Source organism: Oncorhynchus mykiss, chromosome 1 (genome assembly GCF_013265735.2).
Source record: "Oncorhynchus mykiss isolate Arlee chromosome 1, USDA_OmykA_1.1, whole genome shotgun sequence".
In the NCBI taxonomy this organism is placed as follows: Eukaryota; Metazoa; Chordata; class Actinopteri; order Salmoniformes; family Salmonidae; genus Oncorhynchus; species Oncorhynchus mykiss.
Window position 1 is genome coordinate 80408244 of NC_048565.1, and position 18572 is coordinate 80426815.

The 18572-nt window shown below is 44.1% G+C and overlaps 1 protein-coding gene across 2 annotated transcripts in view; it reads right to left on the minus strand.

The window, feature by feature from the left end:
* Positions 1-1233: 1233 nt before the first annotated feature.
* slc8a1b (solute carrier family 8 member 1b) overlaps positions 1234-18572 on the minus strand; it is a 237664-nt gene continuing 220325 nt past the window's right edge. For both annotated transcript variants that reach the window (XM_036986620.1, XM_036986617.1), the window contains exon 7: positions 1234-1979. In XM_036986620.1, coding sequence (XP_036842515.1) covers positions 1603-1979 — 377 coding nt within the window. In that variant the 3' untranslated portion in view covers positions 1234-1602. The remainder of the gene's footprint in view (positions 1980-18572) is intronic.

Genomic DNA, 18572 nt, shown 5'->3' on the forward strand with positions numbered 1-18572 from the left:
GGGTTAATGGTTAAGAATTGGCTGTAGAGCCCACAGAGGATTGGGACTGATAGAAAGACCAGTCAGGGAGGAACTTAGACACACATATGGATAGGAAGAGCCAATTGGGGAAGCTGCTGAAAGGCGTGTGGCCAATGGATAGAGCTTATACAGTATGGCTTCTCTGCATTCTATTGCAATTTGAATCAAGTATGGTAGTGATGACAATCCCATTGACTAAACTGGAAAAGCCATCTTGGGCTAGTTATAAAAAGTATCATTTAAGTTGACAACGAGTTATCTGAAAGTTAAAATGGTAACGCTGGCCATTCAAAAACAATACGGCCTTAAAGGTCAAATTATACTAAACTCCATGATTTTTCACCTTTTACATAACTACATCTGCGGCAAGATAAATAACAGAGGAACCCTAATCAGATATTCTACTGGGGATCAAACCGAGGATCAGAAGGTGGTGGGCAGCTCTTGCAGCCAGGCCCTAACTGAGATTTATTAAGACTCACATACAGAGGAGAGACCTTCTTTAAAAGTAGCTGTTACTCCCAACCACTACGTTTGTTAACAGCTGAATCATTTTTGGGGGATGTTCATGCATATACATATCAATAATGATGGTCAGGGGAATTAAAGGATTTCACTCAGATGTCTAGTGTTTAGTTTGAAACGAGCATCAGACGTGGACGATGCTGTTTCTGGAAGGTTGCTGAGTAGTAAGAGATATACTAAACAGCTCCCCCTTCAGGATGCACACACCCACACGCACCCACAAACACACACACACCTACCCACACACACCCACAAACACACACGCACCCACAAACACACACGCACCCACACACCCCCACAAACACACACACACCCACAAACACACACACACCCACAAACACACACGCACCCACACACGCGCACCCACAAACATACACACACGCACCCACACACCTACAAACACACACCCACCCACAAACACACACGCACCCACAAACACACACCCACACCCACAAACACACACACACGCACCCACAAACACACGCACCCACCAACACACATGCACCCACAAACACACACGCACCCACAAACACACACACACGCACCCACACACCCACAAACACACACACACGCACCCACAAACACACACACACGCACCCACAAACACACACGCGCATGCACCCACAAACACACACGTGCACACGCTCCCACAAACACACACGCGCACATGCACCCACAAGCACACGCACGCACGCACGCACGCACGCACACACACACACACACACACACACACACACACACACACACACACACACACACACACACACACACACACACACACACACACACACACACTCAACTGCCATTTTACAGACTTCAGAGGGGTGTCTGTCCTAGCCTTGACAGGCCTCTCCTCGCCTTAACAACCAGTTTCATCCATTAAGCACTAGACCATGGGGACAGAGGAGGGGGGGGGCATATCTTTCACTTCTTAAAAGGGGGATAGGGGGAAAGGGGGGTTTATTAATGACAAGAGGAAAATGTTTTTCACCACTGCTGTTGCCTCCTTCTTGTCTCTGGTTAGCTCTTCTTGGGCCTTCTTAAGTCTGATGCTGTTTAGAAGGCCTTGAAGTGGCAGTAGACCTCCAGCGAGGAGAACAGAATGTACAGCAGCCACAGGCTGACAAACAGCATGGTGGTCAGTATCTTGGGAGTCCGCGGACCTCCCAGCTCGCCGCCGATCGAAGGTCGCCTCCGGTACATCAGCACCCCCACGCAGATGAAGGCGAAGATGGTGAAGAGAGTGACGGAGAAGGCCAGGCTCCCCGGGTCTACCTTGAAGTCGTTGCCCTTGGAGTTGTGGTAGATGGCAGCGATGGACCAGGCCACGCCGATGCCCAGGAACACATTGACCGCGTTGCTGCCCGTCACGTTGCCGATGGATGCGTCAGCATACTGGTCCTGGATGGCTGCCACCTTACTGGCAAAGGTATCTGGGGGAATGGGGAGAAGGGGAGGAGGAGAGAAGGGGAGGAGGAGAGAAGGGGAGGAGGGGAGTTGGGGAGAAGGGGAGAAGGGGAGGAGAATGGAGGACAGAGGTTAGTGTTGTATGTTGCGTGTGATTCAATAGGGATTGGGAAAAGGTTATTGGATGGGAGGAATGAATGTTGATGAGGTATGGGGAAGGGGAGATGGGGAGGATGGGAGGAATGAATGTTGATGAGGTATGGGGAAGGGGAGATGGGGATGTGGGTGAAGGGTGACAGACAAAACAAAAAACCTAAATGTTAATTCACAGACTAGAGAACCCTGAACAGCATTGTTTCATAAAACATTGTTTAATGAATTGTCTGGAGACTATAATCAGGGAGCAAAGTTGGCACCATTGCTGTGACAGGACCTCCATCTCAGCAGAACTATTCTGTCTGTGTCTTTCTCCCAGACCCAGTTCAATACCTGATGCAAGCACAATCCTATTTATAAATGGCCGTCTCTGTGACTGGATTTAACTAGTCTGCTCTAGGAATAACAGCAACCCAGCAGGAAGAGACCATCCACTCTCTGGAGTGGAGATGTGTATGCTAAGTTGTTACCTTGCCAGGAGCAAATGCTTCCATAGAGAATCAGGGCAACTAGCCTAATTTTGAAGATGTCTTTCATTGGCAAGTAACAAAGCACTCTGTTTTATTCCCCTTTCTTTCCCTCAATCCTTCCTCACTTCCTTTGTGCACCCCCCCTCTCCTTTTCCTGGCACCTTCAGCAGAGAAAGGACTTGGTCTTTCAGTTCTGGCCAAATGGGCAGGGGAAACAGGGTGAAAATAAGAGAAGTGGGGGAAAGAGATGGGGAGGGAGGTAAGGGGAGGAGAGAAGAGAAGAGGCAGCACATAGATGAGAGAGAGACCGAGAGCGAGAGAGAGAGAGAGACAGAGGGAGAGAGAGACAGAGGGAGAGAGAGAGAGAGGGAGAGGGAGAGCGAAAGCGAGGGAGAGCAAGAGAGAGAGACAGAGACAGAAAGAGAGAGAGAGACAGAGGGAGAGAGAGAGAGACCGAGAGCGAGAGAGACAGAGGGAGAGAGAGACAGAGGGAGAGGGAGTGAGAGATAGAGAGAGAGAGAGAGAGAGACAGGGGAGAAAGAGAGAGAGAGACAGAGGGAGAGAGAGGGGGAGAGAGAGAGACACAGGGAGAGAGAGAGAGACAGAGAGAGAGAGAGACAGACAGAGAGAGAGAGAGAGAGAGACAGAGGGAGAGAGAGGGGTAGAGAGAGAGAGACAGAGGGACAGAGAGAGAGACAGAGGGAGAGAGAGAGGTAGAGAGAGAGAGACAGAGGGACAGAGAGAGAGACAGAGGGAGAGAGAGAGAGAGAGAGAGAGAGAGAGAGAGAGAGAGAGAGAGAGAGAGAGAGAGAGAAAGGGAGAGAGAGAGAGAGAGAGAGAGAGAGTAGAAGAGTGGATTACAAGGTTGAGACATACTGTTCCTCAGGGTGACTCCATTCACTAAACTGGCACCAGGCTCTGCCAGCTGGACATGATAACATGGTCATTGGCACCGGGTGGCACTATTCAATGGGAATCTAGCTCTGGTGACTTCAACATGGCACAGGACAAGCACTGACATGGGCATACGAGTGTGGACATTGGACTCAGTAGCTGTTTTTGCTTCACAAAAAGGCTTAGACTGAAGAAACACACACACACAGACAGACAGACAGACAGACAGACAGACAGACAGACACCAAAATAATCCATATCTGGTCCAGTGACTCTGAATAGTACTCTCAGGGATTCACCCCTTGATCCCCAGCCTGCCAACTGGCCACTCTGGCATTGTACTGAGCTGCAAAACCGCTGGACCAAGACCAGGAAGAAATATAATTGAAAAACATAAAGTGTATAAGTTAAACTACAGGTAACTGCCGAAATAAACAAAACTCCAACACAGAGTGTCTTAATAGGGCGTTGGGCCACCCAGAACAGCTTCAATGCGCCTTGTTATAGGTTCTACAAGTGTCTGGAACTCTATTGGAGGGATGCGACACCTTTCTTCCACAAGAAATTCCATCATTTTGTGTTTTGTTGCTGGTGGTAGAAACGCTGTCGCAGTCGCCACTCCAGAATCTCGTATACGTTTTTAATTGGGTTGACATGTGGTGACTGAGACGGCCATGGCATATTGTTTACATAGTTTTCATGCTCATCAAACTATTCAGTGACCACTTGTGCCCTGTGGATGGGGGCTTTACCATCCTATGGGGGCATAGCCTAGGTAGCCAAAGTAATGGCTTGCCCAGCATTTTTATACATGACCCTAAGTATTATGGGATGTTAATTGCTTAATTAACTCAAGAACCACATCTGTGCGGAAGCAGTTACTTTCAATATACTTTGTAGCCGTCATTTACATGCGTTTCCTTTATCTTTCTGTCTCTCTGACTCTCTCAATCAATGTAATGGTTAAATAAGAGCAATCATTTCTTCAGGCTTTGTACGGCAGGCTGGACAAAAGGCTCTCTCTCTGATAACACAGGGTGGTTGGATCCACTGAGCAGAATGCAGAGGGAGGACAAAAGCAGGACGGACAGAGACACAGGGGAGTGGCTAAATGCTGATGTAGAACAGACAGTGGAGTGGCTAAATGCTGATGTAGAACAGACAGGGGAGTGGCTAAATGCTGATGTAGAACAGACAGGGGAGTGGCATAATGCTGATGTAGAACAGACAGGGGAGTGGCTAAATGCTGATGTAGAACAGACAGGGGAGTGGCTAAATGCTGATGTAGAACAGACAGGGGCTGCCTCATCTGCACGGATCATCTCAGCTTCACTGAGAAGGAAGGGACGGGGGGATGGAGTGAAGGTGGGATGGAGGGACGAAGGGATGGAGGGACGAAGGGATGGAGGGAAGAAGGGATGGAGGGACGAAGGGATGGAGGGAAGAAGGGATGGAGGGACGAAGGGATGGAGGGAAGAAGGGATGGAGGGAAGAAGGGATGGAGGGATGGAGGGAAGAAGGGATGGAGGGAAGAAGGGATGGAGGGAAGAAGGTATGGAGGGATGGAGGGACGAAGGGATGGAGGGAAGAAGGGATGGAGGGAAGGAGGGATGGAGGGATGGAGGGAAGAAGGGATGGAGGGAAGAAGGGATGGAGGGAAGGAGGGATGGAGGGATGGAGGGAAGGGAGGAAACCGAGGGGGTGTGGTGTCTCACAGTTCTCCACAAGATAAAACAGAGTATCTACAGTGCCTTGCGAAAGTATTCGGCCCCCTTGAACTTTGCGACCTTTTGCCACATTTCAGGCTTCAAACATAAAGATATAAAACTGTATTTTTTTGTGAAGAATCAACAACAAGTGGGACACAATCATGAAGTGGAACGACATTTATTGGATATTTCAAACTTTTTTAACAAATCAAAAACTGAAAAATTGGGCGTGCAAAATTATTCAGCCCCTTTACTTTCAGTGCAGCAAAGAGACATGCACACACACACTTCAGTCCTCTTGGTGGCTGTGATTGTGTAAGGATAGAGATGTGGGTAGATATAATGTCTCTGTGTGACCGTGTGTGTGTGTGGGTGTGTGTGGGTGTGTAATCAGCACAGTGTGTGTGTGCGATTGGCAAATATTCCCACCTGTTGTCCTTCTCATTGGTCCTCTCTCCCCCACTGTGTGAGAGCATATTCAATCTCCTCTGCCCTATCAAGAGCCTGCAGTCAAACCTGGGTCATCTCTACCTCCAAGAAAATAGTTTTTCTCAAGCAGACAGCAGAAAAAGGCAAAAGCTCATCCGTAAGACAACAGCTTGACTGCTAATCACTTCCTGGCTGTGACATCACACAGTCACAGTGGAGACTGTTGTCTTTGACAAGCCCTACAATCACCAGCCATTTAACTGCCACAGATCTGCTGCTCTCTCCGGCCCTATTAATATGCAGCAACAGCCTCTCTCTGCCGCAGCTGCCGCTAATGGCTATATCGGTTTCTACAGCGATTAGGCCTTCACCCCCTTGTGCGTCTCTGCTGTCCCTTCCTGACAAGGCCAGGAGGAAGCGATGCTGATGATGTCACATCCGGTGTGCTGGGAGTATTCTCACACAAATCAATGCTCTCACAATATCCATTTGTAGTCAGAAACATAGAATTAGTAACTGAATAGGAACTTTGGTCAGGAAGAACAGTAGAGCGCTTCTCCTGCTCTCTTTCTCTAGATGTGTTCGGACTGACTGTGACTGTGCGCCCCATAAACTATCCAAGCCTACATGATAAATGTCACGCTCACGCCTACAGATGGACATCTTACAGGGATCAACCATTATAGCAACCATTATATCAACCATTAGCTGTTTGCCTAGTAAGGTCTTATAGAGGAGCAGTAGGTCTGTGGGACTAACGGGACATGTTTAAAAGTCCTTCTACAGTTGTCAGATCTTAATTTGATCACCCTGTTGCAATGCAGGAAATGTACAGCTTGTAGTGTATTTGAGGTTTAAAAAGGTTTCTCAAGCTTGTCATTTCCACTTTAAAATGTCAGACTTGATTTCCACTTAAGAAAAATGTAGCAACCCTTACAAAAATGTCCATTCATTATAATCCACATAATATTTCACATTTCCTGTTGCTGCAGGATTATTTTCCTGCTGTAGCAAACTGGCTCAAATGAATATCTTACATCTGTACCTGCACTGAGAAAAAACAGGGAGACACTTTCATTAAATACCCTGTCGTTCTCCATAACACCTACAAAGTGTATCAACCTAGCACAGCAAGAGCTCCAACCCGAAAGACTACACTTTTGTGAAGTAAAAAACATCAACACAGAGGTGGAGGTGGTAATTGGCCAACAGCTGGACCAATATTTCTATCTGATGCTTTCTGAGGAAAGCCTTGACAGCAGAGGCTCATTCTGTTAACATATTTAGATGTGTTTGTGTGTGTATGCGTGTTTTTGTATGTGTGTATGTGTGTGAGTCCGGGAGGGCAGTGGGCCAGCAGTCTGCCAGCAGCATGCCTGGTAAGTGTTGTTCACCACTCTCCCAACAGTGTTATTTATCACACTTACACTAGCAAAGCCACATGTGGGATAGAAAACACCCTTGAGACTAATGTACTTTGTTGTGTTCCGTATACAAGGCTCACATAGAGATTTACATATTCCACTCAGTGTGCTCTCGACTATCATCAAAAAAGTCACAAACCAACGCACGCGCGCACGCGCACACACGCACACACACACACACACACACAGGGGTGCTTTTCAACTGAGCATTGGGCCATACTACGTTTGCTTGGGCTGCTCATGGTCTTCTCCGGCTGACTGTCCATGATAAACGAGGCTCATTGAGCTGTGTGGCTGCGGTGTGCCGGCGGTGTGCCGTTGACTATAATTACAGTGGGCCGGGAGGTGTGTTGCTATATTGACTATAATTACAGAGGAGTGTGTTGTTATATTGACTATAATTACAGTGGGGTGGGAGGTGTGGTGTTATATTGACTATAATTAGAGTGGGGTGGGAGGTGTGGTGTTATATTGACTATAATTAGAGTGGGGCGGGGGGTGTGGTGTTATATTGACTATAATTAAAGTGGGGCGGGAGGTGTGTTGTTATATTGACTATAATTACAGTGGGGCGGGAGGTGTGTTGTTATATTGACTATAATTACAGTGGGGCGGGAGGTGTGTTGTTATATTGACGATAACTACAGTGTGGCAGGAGGTGTGTTGTTATATTGACTATAATTAGAGTGGGGTGGGAGGTGTGTTGTTATATTGACTATAATTAGAGTGGGGTGGGAGGTGTGGTGTTATATTGACTATAATTAGAGTGGGGCGGGGGGTGTGGTGTTATATTGACTATAATTACAGTGGGGCGGGAGGTGTGTTGTTATATTGACTATAATTACAGTGGGGCGGGAGGTGTGTTGTTATATTGACTATAATTATAGTGGGGCGGGAGGTGTGTTGTTATATTGACTATAATTACAGTGGGGCGGTGGGTGTGTTGTTATATTGACGATAACTACAGTGTGGCAGGAGGTGTGTTGTTATATTGACTATAATTACAGTGGGGCGGGAGGAGTGTTGTTATATTGACTATAATTACAGTGGGGCGGGTGTTGTTATATTGACTATAATTACAGTGGGGCGGGAGGTGTGTTGTTATATTGACTATAATTAGAGTGGGGTGGGAGGTGTGTTGTTATATTGACTATAATTAGAGTGGGGCGGGAGGTGTGTTGTTATATTGACTATAATTACAGTGGGGCGGGAGGTGTGTTGTTATATTGACTATAATTAGAGTGGGGTGGGAGGTGTGTTGTTATATTGACTATAATTACAGTGGGGTGGGAGGTGTGTTGTTATATTGACTATAATTACAGTGGGGCGGGAGGTGTGTTGTTATATTGACTATAATTAGAGTGGGGCGGGAGGTGTGTTGTTATATTGACTATAATTAGAGTGGGGTGGGAGGTGTGTTGTTATATTGACTATGATTAGAGTGGGGTGGGGGGTGTGTTGTTATATTAACTATGATAGAGTGGGGTGGGAGGTGTGTTGTTATATTGACTATAATTACAGTGGGGCGGGAGGTGTGTTGTTATATTGACTATAATTACAGTGGGGTTGGAGGTGTGTTGTTAAATTGACTATAATTACAGTGGGGCGGGAGGTGTGTTGTTATATTGACTATAATTACAGTGGGGCGGTGGGTGTGTTGTTATATTGACTATAATTACAGTGGGGCGGGAGGTGTGTTGTTATATTGACTATAATTAAGGTGGGGCGGGAGGTGTGTTGTTATATTGACTATAATTACAGTGGGGCGGGAGGTGTGTTGTTATATTGACTATAATTAGAGTGGGGCGGGAGGTGTGTTGTTATATTGACTATAATTACAGTGGGGCGGGATGTGTTGTTATATTGACTATAATTACAATGGGGCGGGAGGTGTGTTGTTATATTGACTATAATTACAGTGGGGCGGGAGGAGTGTTGTTATATTGACTATAATTACAGTGGGGCGGGAGGTGTGTTGTTATATTGACTATAATTACAGTGGGGCGGGAGGTGTGTTGTTATATTGACTATAATTACAGTGGGGCGGGAGGTGTGTTGTTATATTGACTATAATTACAGTGGGGCGGGAGGTGTGTTGTTATATTGACTATAATTACAGTGGGGCGGGAGGTGTGTTGTTATATTGACTATAATTAGAGTGGGGTGGGGTGTGTGTTGTTATATTGACTATAATTAGAGTGGGGCGGGAGGTGTGTTGTTATATTGACTATAATTAGAGTGGGGCGGGAGGTGTGTTGTTATATTGACTATAATTACAGTGGGGCGGGAGGAGTGTTGTTATATTGACTATAATTACAGAGGGGCGGGGGGTGTGGTGTTATATTGACTATAATTACAGAGGGGCGGGGGGTGTGGTGGTATATTGACTATAATTAGAGTGGGGTGGGAGGTGTGTTGTTATATTGACTATAATTAGAGTGGGGTGGGAGGTGTGTTGTTATATTGACTATAATTACAGAGGGGCGGGGGGTGTGGTGTTATATTGACTATAATTAGAGTGGGATGGGAGGTGTGTTGTTATATTGACTATAATTAGAGTGGGGTGGGAGGTGTGTTGTTATATTGACTATAATTGGAGTGGGGCGGGAGGTGTGTTGTTATATTGACTATAATTACAGTGGGGCGGGAGGAGTGTTGTTATAGTGACTATAATTAGAGTGGGGCGGGAGGTGTGTTGTTATATTGACTATAATTAGAGTGGGGTGGGGTGTGTGTTGTTATATTGACTATAATTAGAGTGGAGTGGGAGGTGTGTTGTTATATTGACTATAATTAGAGTGGGGCGGGAGGTGTGTTGTTATATTTACTATGATTAGAGTGGGGCGGGTGTTGTTATATTGACTATAATTACAGTGGAGTGGGAGGTGTGTTGTTATATTGACTATAATTACAGTGGGGCGGGAGGTGTGTTGTTATATTGACTATAATTACAGTGGGGCGAGTGTTGTTATATTGACTATAATTACAGTGGGGTGGGAGGTGTGTTGTTAAATTGACTATAATTACAGTGGGGCGGTGGGTGTGTTGTTATATTGACTATAATTAAAGTAGGGCGGGAGGTGTGTTGTTAAATTGACTATAATTAGAGTGGGGCGGGGGGTGTGGTGTTATATTGACTATAATTAAAGTGGGGCGGGAGGTGTGTTGTTATATTGACTATAATTACAGTGGGGCGGGAGGTGTGTTGTTATATTGACTATAATTACAGTGGGGCGGGAGGTGTGTTGTTATATTGACGATAACTACAGTGTGGCAGGAGGTGTGTTGTTATATTGACTATAATTACAGTGGGGCGGTAGGTGTGTTGTTATATTGACTACAATTACAGTGGGTCGGGAGGTGTGTTAATATATTGACTATAATTACAGTGGGGTGGGAGATGTGTTGTTATGTTGACAAAATAACAGTGGGGCAGGAGGTGTGTTTTGTGTATTGACTATAATTACAGTGGGGTGGAAGGTGTGTTGTTATATTGACTATAATTACAGTGGGGCGGGATGTGTTGTTATATTGACTATAATTACAGTGGGGCGGGAGGAGTGTTGTTATATTGACTATAATTACAGTGGGGCGGGAGGTGTGTTGTTATATTGACTATAATTACAGTGGGGCGGGAGGTGTGTTGTTATATTGACTATAATTAGAGTGGGGTGGGGTGTGTGTTGTTATATTGACTATAATTAGAGTGGGGTGGGAGGTGTGTTGTTATATTGACTATAATTAGAGTGGGGCGGGAGGTGTGTTGTTATATTGACTATAATTAGAGTGGGGTGGGAGGTGTGTTGTTATATTGACTATGATTAGAGTGGGGTGGGGGGTGTGTTGTTATATTGACTATAATTACAGAGGGGCGGGAGGTGTGTTGTTATATTAACTATGATTAGAGTGGGGTGGGAGGTGTGTTGTTATATTGACTATAATTACAGTGGGGCGGGAGGTGTGTTGTTATATTGACGATAATTAGAGTGGGGTGGGAGGTGTGTTGTTATATTGACTATAATTAGAGTGGGGTGGGAGGTGTGTTGTTATATTGACTATAATTAGAGTGGGGCGGGAGGTGTGTTGTTATATTGACTATAATTACAGTGGGGCGGGAGGAGTGTTGTTATATTGACTATAATTACAGTGGGGCGGGAGGTGTGTTGTTATATTGACTATAATTAGAGTGGGGTGGGGTGTGTGTTGTTATATTGACTATAATTAGAGTGGAGTGGGAGGTGTGTTGTTATATTGACTATAATTAGAGTGGGGCGGGAGGTGTGTTGTTATATTGACTATGATTAGAGTGGGGCGGGTGTTGTTATATTGACTATAATTACAGTGGAGTGGGAGGTGTGTTGTTATATTGACTATAATTAGAGTGGGGCGGGAGGTGTGTTGTTATATTGACTATAATTACAGTGGGGCGGGTGTTGTTATATTGACTATAATTACAGCGGGGTGGGAGGTGTGTTGTTAAATTGACTATAATTAGAGTGGGGCGGGGGGTGTGTTGTTATATTGACTATAATTACAGTGGGGCGGGAGGTGTGTTGTTATATTGACGATAACTACAGTGTGGCAGGAGGTGTGTTGTTATATTGACTATAATTACAGTGGGGCGGTAGGTGTGTTGTTATATTGACTACAATTACAGTGGGTCGGGAGGTGTGTTAATATATTGACTATAATTACAGTGGGGTGGGAGATGTGTTGTTATGTTGACAAAATAACAGTGGGGCAGGAGGTGTGTTTTGTGTATTGACTATAATTACAGTGGGGTGGAAGGTGTGTTGTTATATTGACTATAATTACAGTGGGGCGGGATGTGTTGTTATATTGACTATAATTACAGTGGGGCGGGAGGAGTGTTGTTATATTGACTATAATTACAGTGGGGCGGGAGGTGTGTTGTTATATTGACTATAATTACAGTGGGGCGGGAGGTGTGTTGTTATATTGACTATAATTAGAGTGGGGTGGGGTGTGTGTTGTTATATTGACTATAATTAGAGTGGGGTGGGAGGTGTGTTGTTATATTGACTATAATTAGAGTGGGGCGGGAGGTGTGTTGTTATATTGACTATAATTAGAGTGGGGTGGGAGGTGTGTTGTTATATTGACTATGATTAGAGTGGGGTGGGGGGTGTGTTGTTATATTGACTATAATTACAGAGGGGCGGGAGGTGTGTTGTTATATTAACTATGATTAGAGTGGGGTGGGAGGTGTGTTGTTATATTGACTATAATTACAGTGGGGCGGGAGGTGTGTTGTTATATTGACGATAATTAGAGTGGGGTGGGAGGTGTGTTGTTATATTGACTATAATTAGAGTGGGGTGGGAGGTGTGTTGTTATATTGACTATAATTAGAGTGGGGCGGGAGGTGTGTTGTTATATTGACTATAATTACAGTGGGGCGGGAGGAGTGTTGTTATATTGACTATAATTACAGTGGGGCGGGAGGTGTGTTGTTATATTGACTATAATTAGAGTGGGGTGGGGTGTGTGTTGTTATATTGACTATAATTAGAGTGGAGTGGGAGGTGTGTTGTTATATTGACTATAATTAGAGTGGGGCGGGAGGTGTGTTGTTATATTGACTATGATTAGAGTGGGGCGGGTGTTGTTATATTGACTATAATTACAGTGGAGTGGGAGGTGTGTTGTTATATTGACTATAATTAGAGTGGGGCGGGAGGTGTGTTGTTATATTGACTATAATTACAGTGGGGCGGGTGTTGTTATATTGACTATAATTACAGCGGGGTGGGAGGTGTGTTGTTAAATTGACTATAATTAGAGTGGGGCGGGGGGTGTGTTGTTATATTGACTATAATTAAAGTAGGGCGGGAGGTGTGTTGTTAAATTGACTATAATTAGAGTGGGGCGGGGGGTGTGGTGTTATATTGACTATAATTAAAGTGGGGCGGGAGGTGTGTTGTTATATTGACTATAATTACAGTGGGGCGGGAGGTGTGTTGTTATATTGACTATAATTACAGTGGGGCGGGAGGTGTGTTGTTATATTGACGATAACTACAGTGTGGCAGGAGGTGTGTTGTTATATTGACTATAATTACAGTGGGGCGGTAGGTGTGTTGTTATATTGACTACAATTACAGTGGGTCGGGAGGTGTGTTAATATATTGACTATAATTACAGTGGGGTGGGAGATGTGTTGTTATGTTGACAAAATAACAGTGGGGCAGGAGGTGTGTTTTGTGTATTGACTATAATTACAGTGGGGTGGAAGGTGTGTTGTTATATTGACTATAATTACAGTGGGGCGGGAGGAGTGTTGTTATATTGACTATAATTACAGTGGGGCGGGAGGTGTGTTGTTATATTGACTATAATTACAGTGGGGCGGGAGGTGTGTTGTTATATTGACTATAATTAGAGTGGGGTGGGGTGTGTGTTGTTATATTGACTATAATTAGAGTGGGGTGGGAGGTGTGTTGTTATATTGACTATAATTAGAGTGGGGCGGGAGGTGTGTTGTTATATTGACTATAATTAGAGTGGGGTGGGAGGTGTGTTGTTATATTGACTATGATTAGAGTGGGGTGGGGGGTGTGTTGTTATATTGACTATAATTACAGAGGGGCGGGAGGTGTGTTGTTATATTAACTATGATTAGAGTGGGGTGGGAGGTGTGTTGTTATATTGACTATAATTACAGTGGGGCGGGAGGTGTGTTGTTATATTGACGATAATTAGAGTGGGGTGGGAGGTGTGTTGTTATATTGACTATAATTAGAGTGGGGTGGGAGGTGTGTTGTTATATTGACTATAATTAGAGTGGGGCGGGAGGTGTGTTGTTATATTGACTATAATTACAGTGGGGCGGGAGGAGTGTTGTTATATTGACTATAATTACAGTGGGGCGGGAGGTGTGTTGTTATATTGACTATAATTAGAGTGGGGTGGGGTGTGTGTTGTTATATTGACTATAATTAGAGTGGAGTGGGAGGTGTGTTGTTATATTGACTATAATTAGAGTGGGGCGGGAGGTGTGTTGTTATATTGACTATGATTAGAGTGGGGCGGGTGTTGTTATATTGACTATAATTACAGTGGAGTGGGAGGTGTGTTGTTATATTGACTATAATTAGAGTGGGGCGGGAGGTGTGTTGTTATATTGACTATAATTACAGTGGGGCGGGTGTTGTTATATTGACTATAATTACAGCGGGGTGGGAGGTGTGTTGTTAAATTGACTATAATTAGAGTGGGGCGGGGGGTGTGTTGTTATATTGACTATAATTACAGTGGGGCGGGAGGTGTGTTGTTATATTGACGATAACTACAGTGTGGCAGGAGGTGTGTTGTTATATTGACTATAATTACAGTGGGGCGGTAGGTGTGTTGTTATATTGACTACAATTACAGTGGGTCGGGAGGTGTGTTAATATATTGACTATAATTACAGTGGGGTGGGAGATGTGTTGTTATGTTGACAAAATAACAGTGGGGCAGGAGGTGTGTTTTGTGTATTGACTATAATTACAGTGGGGTGGAAGGTGTGTTGTTATATTGACTATAATTACAGTGGGGCGGGATGTGTTGTTATATTGACTATAATTACAGTGGGGCGGGAGGAGTGTTGTTATATTGACTATAATTACAGTGGGGCGGGAGGTGTGTTGTTATATTGACTATAATTACAGTGGGGCGGGAGGTGTGTTGTTATATTGACTATAATTAGAGTGGGGTGGGGTGTGTGTTGTTATATTGACTATAATTAGAGTGGGGTGGGAGGTGTGTTGTTATATTGACTATAATTAGAGTGGGGCGGGAGGTGTGTTGTTATATTGACTATAATTACAGTGGGGCGGGAGGTGTGTTGTTATATTGACGATAACTACAGTGTGGCAGGAGGTGTGTTGTTATATTGACTATAATTACAGTGGGGCGGTAGGTGTGTTGTTATATTGACTACAATTACAGTGGGTCGGGAGGTGTGTTAATATATTGACTATAATTACAGTGGGGTGGGAGATGTGTTGTTATGTTGACTATAATTACAGTGGGGCGGGTGTTGTTATATTGACTATAATTACAGCGGGGTGGGAGGTGTGTTGTTAAATTGACTATAATTAGAGTGGGGCGGGGGGTGTGTTGTTATATTGACTATAATTACAGTGGGGCGGGAGGTGTGTTGTTATATTGACGATAACTACAGTGTGGCAGGAGGTGTGTTGTTATATTGACTATAATTACAGTGGGGCGGTAGGTGTGTTGTTATATTGACTACAATTACAGTGGGTCGGGAGGTGTGTTAATATATTGACTATAATTACAGTGGGGTGGGAGATGTGTTGTTATGTTGACAAAATAACAGTGGGGCAGGAGGTGTGTTTTGTGTATTGACTATAATTACAGTGGGGTGGAAGGTGTGTTGTTATATTGACTATAATTACAGTGGGGCGGGATGTGTTGTTATATTGACTATAATTACAGTGGGGCGGGAGGAGTGTTGTTATATTGACTATAATTACAGTGGGGCGGGAGGTGTGTTGTTATATTGACTATAATTACAGTGGGGCGGGAGGTGTGTTGTTATATTGACTATAATTAGAGTGGGGTGGGGTGTGTGTTGTTATATTGACTATAATTAGAGTGGGGTGGGAGGTGTGTTGTTATATTGACTATAATTAGAGTGGGGCGGGAGGTGTGTTGTTATATTGACTATAATTAGAGTGGGGTGGGAGGTGTGTTGTTATATTGACTATGATTAGAGTGGGGTGGGGGGTGTGTTGTTATATTGACTATAATTACAGAGGGGCGGGAGGTGTGTTGTTATATTAACTATGATTAGAGTGGGGTGGGAGGTGTGTTGTTATATTGACTATAATTACAGTGGGGCGGGAGGTGTGTTGTTATATTGACGATAATTAGAGTGGGGTGGGAGGTGTGTTGTTATATTGACTATAATTACAGTGGGGCGGGAGGTGTGTTGTTATATTGACTATAATTAGAGTGGGGCGGGAGGTGTGTTGTTATATTGACTATAATTACAGTGGGGCGGGAGGAGTGTTGTTATATTGACTATAATTACAGTGGGGCGGGAGGTGTGTTGTTATATTGACTATAATTAGAGTGGGGTGGGGTGTGTGTTGTTATATTGACTATAATTAGAGTGGAGTGGGAGGTGTGTTGTTATATTGACTATAATTAGAGTGGGGCGGGAGGTGTGTTGTTATATTGACTATGATTAGAGTGGGGCGGGTGTTGTTATATTGACTATAATTACAGTGGAGTGGGAGGTGTGTTGTTATATTGACTATAATTACAGTGGGGCGGGAGGTGTGTTGTTATATTGACGATAATTAGAGTGGGGTGGGAGGTGTGTTGTTATATTGACTATAATTAGAGTGGGGTGGGAGGTGTGTTGTTATATTGACTATAATTAGAGTGGGGCGGGAGGTGTGTTGTTATATTGACTATAATTACAGTGGGGCGGGAGGAGTGTTGTTATATTGACTATAATTACAGTGGGGCGGGAGGTGTGTTGTTATATTGACTATAATTAGAGTGGGGTGGGGTGTGTGTTGTTATATTGACTATAATTAGAGTGGAGTGGGAGGTGTGTTGTTATATTGACTATAATTAGAGTGGGGCGGGAGGTGTGTTGTTATATTGACTATGATTAGAGTGGGGCGGGTGTTGTTATATTGACTATAATTACAGTGGAGTGGGAGGTGTGTTGTTATATTGACTATAATTAGAGTGGGGCGGGAGGTGTGTTGTTATATTGACTATAATTACAGTGGGGCGGGTGTTGTTATATTGACTATAATTACAGCGGGGTGGGAGGTGTGTTGTTAAATTGACTATAATTAGAGTGGGGCGGGGGGTGTGGTGTTATATTGACTATAATTAAAGTGGGGCGGGAGGTGTGTTGTTATATTGACTATAATTACAGTGGGGTGGGGTGTGTGTTGTTATATTGACTATAATTAGAGTGGAGTGGGAGGTGTGTTGTTATATTGACTATAATTAGAGTGGGGCGGGAGGTGTGTTGTTATATTGACTATGATTAGAGTGGGGCGGGTGTTGTTATATTGACTATAATTACAGTGGAGTGGGAGGTGTGTTGTTAAATTGACTATAATTACAGTGGGGCGGTGGGTGTGGTGTTATATTGACTATAATTAAAGTGGGGCGGGAGGTGTGTTGTTATATTGACTATAATTAAAGTAGGGCGGGAGGTGTGTTGTTAAATTGACTATAATTAGAGTGGGGCGGGGGGTGTGGTGTTATATTGACTATAATTAAAGTGGGGCGGGAGGTGTGTTGTTATATTGACTATAATTACAGTGGGGCGAGAGGTGTGTTGTTATATTGACTATAATTACAGTGGGGCGGGAGGTGTGTTGTTATATTGACGATAACTACAGTGTGGCAGGAGGTGTGTTGTTATATTGACTATAATTACAGTGGGGCGGGAGGTGTGTTGTTATATTGACTACAATTACAGTGGGGCGGGAGGTGTGTTAATATATTGACTATAATTACAGTGGGGTGGGAGGTGTGTTGTTATGTTGACAAAATAACAGTGGGGCAGGAGGTGTGTTTTGTGTATTGACTATAATTACAGTGGGGTGGAAGGTGTGTTGTTATATTGACTATAATTACAGTGGGGCGGGATGTGTTGTTATATTGACTATAATTACAATGGGGCGGGAGGTGTGTTGTTATATTGAATATAATTACAGTGGGGCGGGAGGAGTGTTGTTATATTGACTATAATTACAGTGGGGCGGGAGGTGTGTTGTTATATTGACTATAATTACAGTGGGGCGGGAGGTGTGTTGTTATATTGACTATAATTACAGTGGGGCGGGAGGTGTGTTGTTATATTGACTATAATTAGAGTGGGGTGGGGTGTGTGTTGTTATATTGACTATAATTAGAGTGGGGTGGGAGGTGTGTTGTTATATTGACTATAATTAGAGTGGGGCGGGAGGTGTGTTGTTATATTGACTATAATTAGAGTGGGGTGGGAGGTGTGTTGTTATATTGACTATGATTAGAGTGGGGAGGGGGGTGTGTTGTTATATTGACTATAATTACAGAGGGGCGGGAGGTGTGTTGTTAAATTGACTATAATTAGAGTGGGGCGGGGGGTGTGGTGTTATATTGACTATAATTAAAGTGGGGCGGGAGGTGTGTTGTTATATTGACTATAATTACAGTGGGGTGGGGTGTGTGTTGTTATATTGACTATAATTAGAGTGGAGTGGGAGGTGTGTTGTTATATTGACTATAATTAGAGTGGGGCGGGAGGTGTGTTGTTATATTGACTATGATTAGAGTGGGGCGGGTGTTGTTATATTGACTATAATTACAGTGGAGTGGGAGGTGTGTTGTTAAATTGACTATAATTACAGTGGGGCGGTGGGTGTGGTGTTATATTGACTATAATTAAAGTGGGGCGGGAGGTGTGTTGTTATATTGACTATAATTAAAGTAGGGCGGGAGGTGTGTTGTTAAATTGACTATAATTAGAGTGGGGCGGGGGGTGTGGT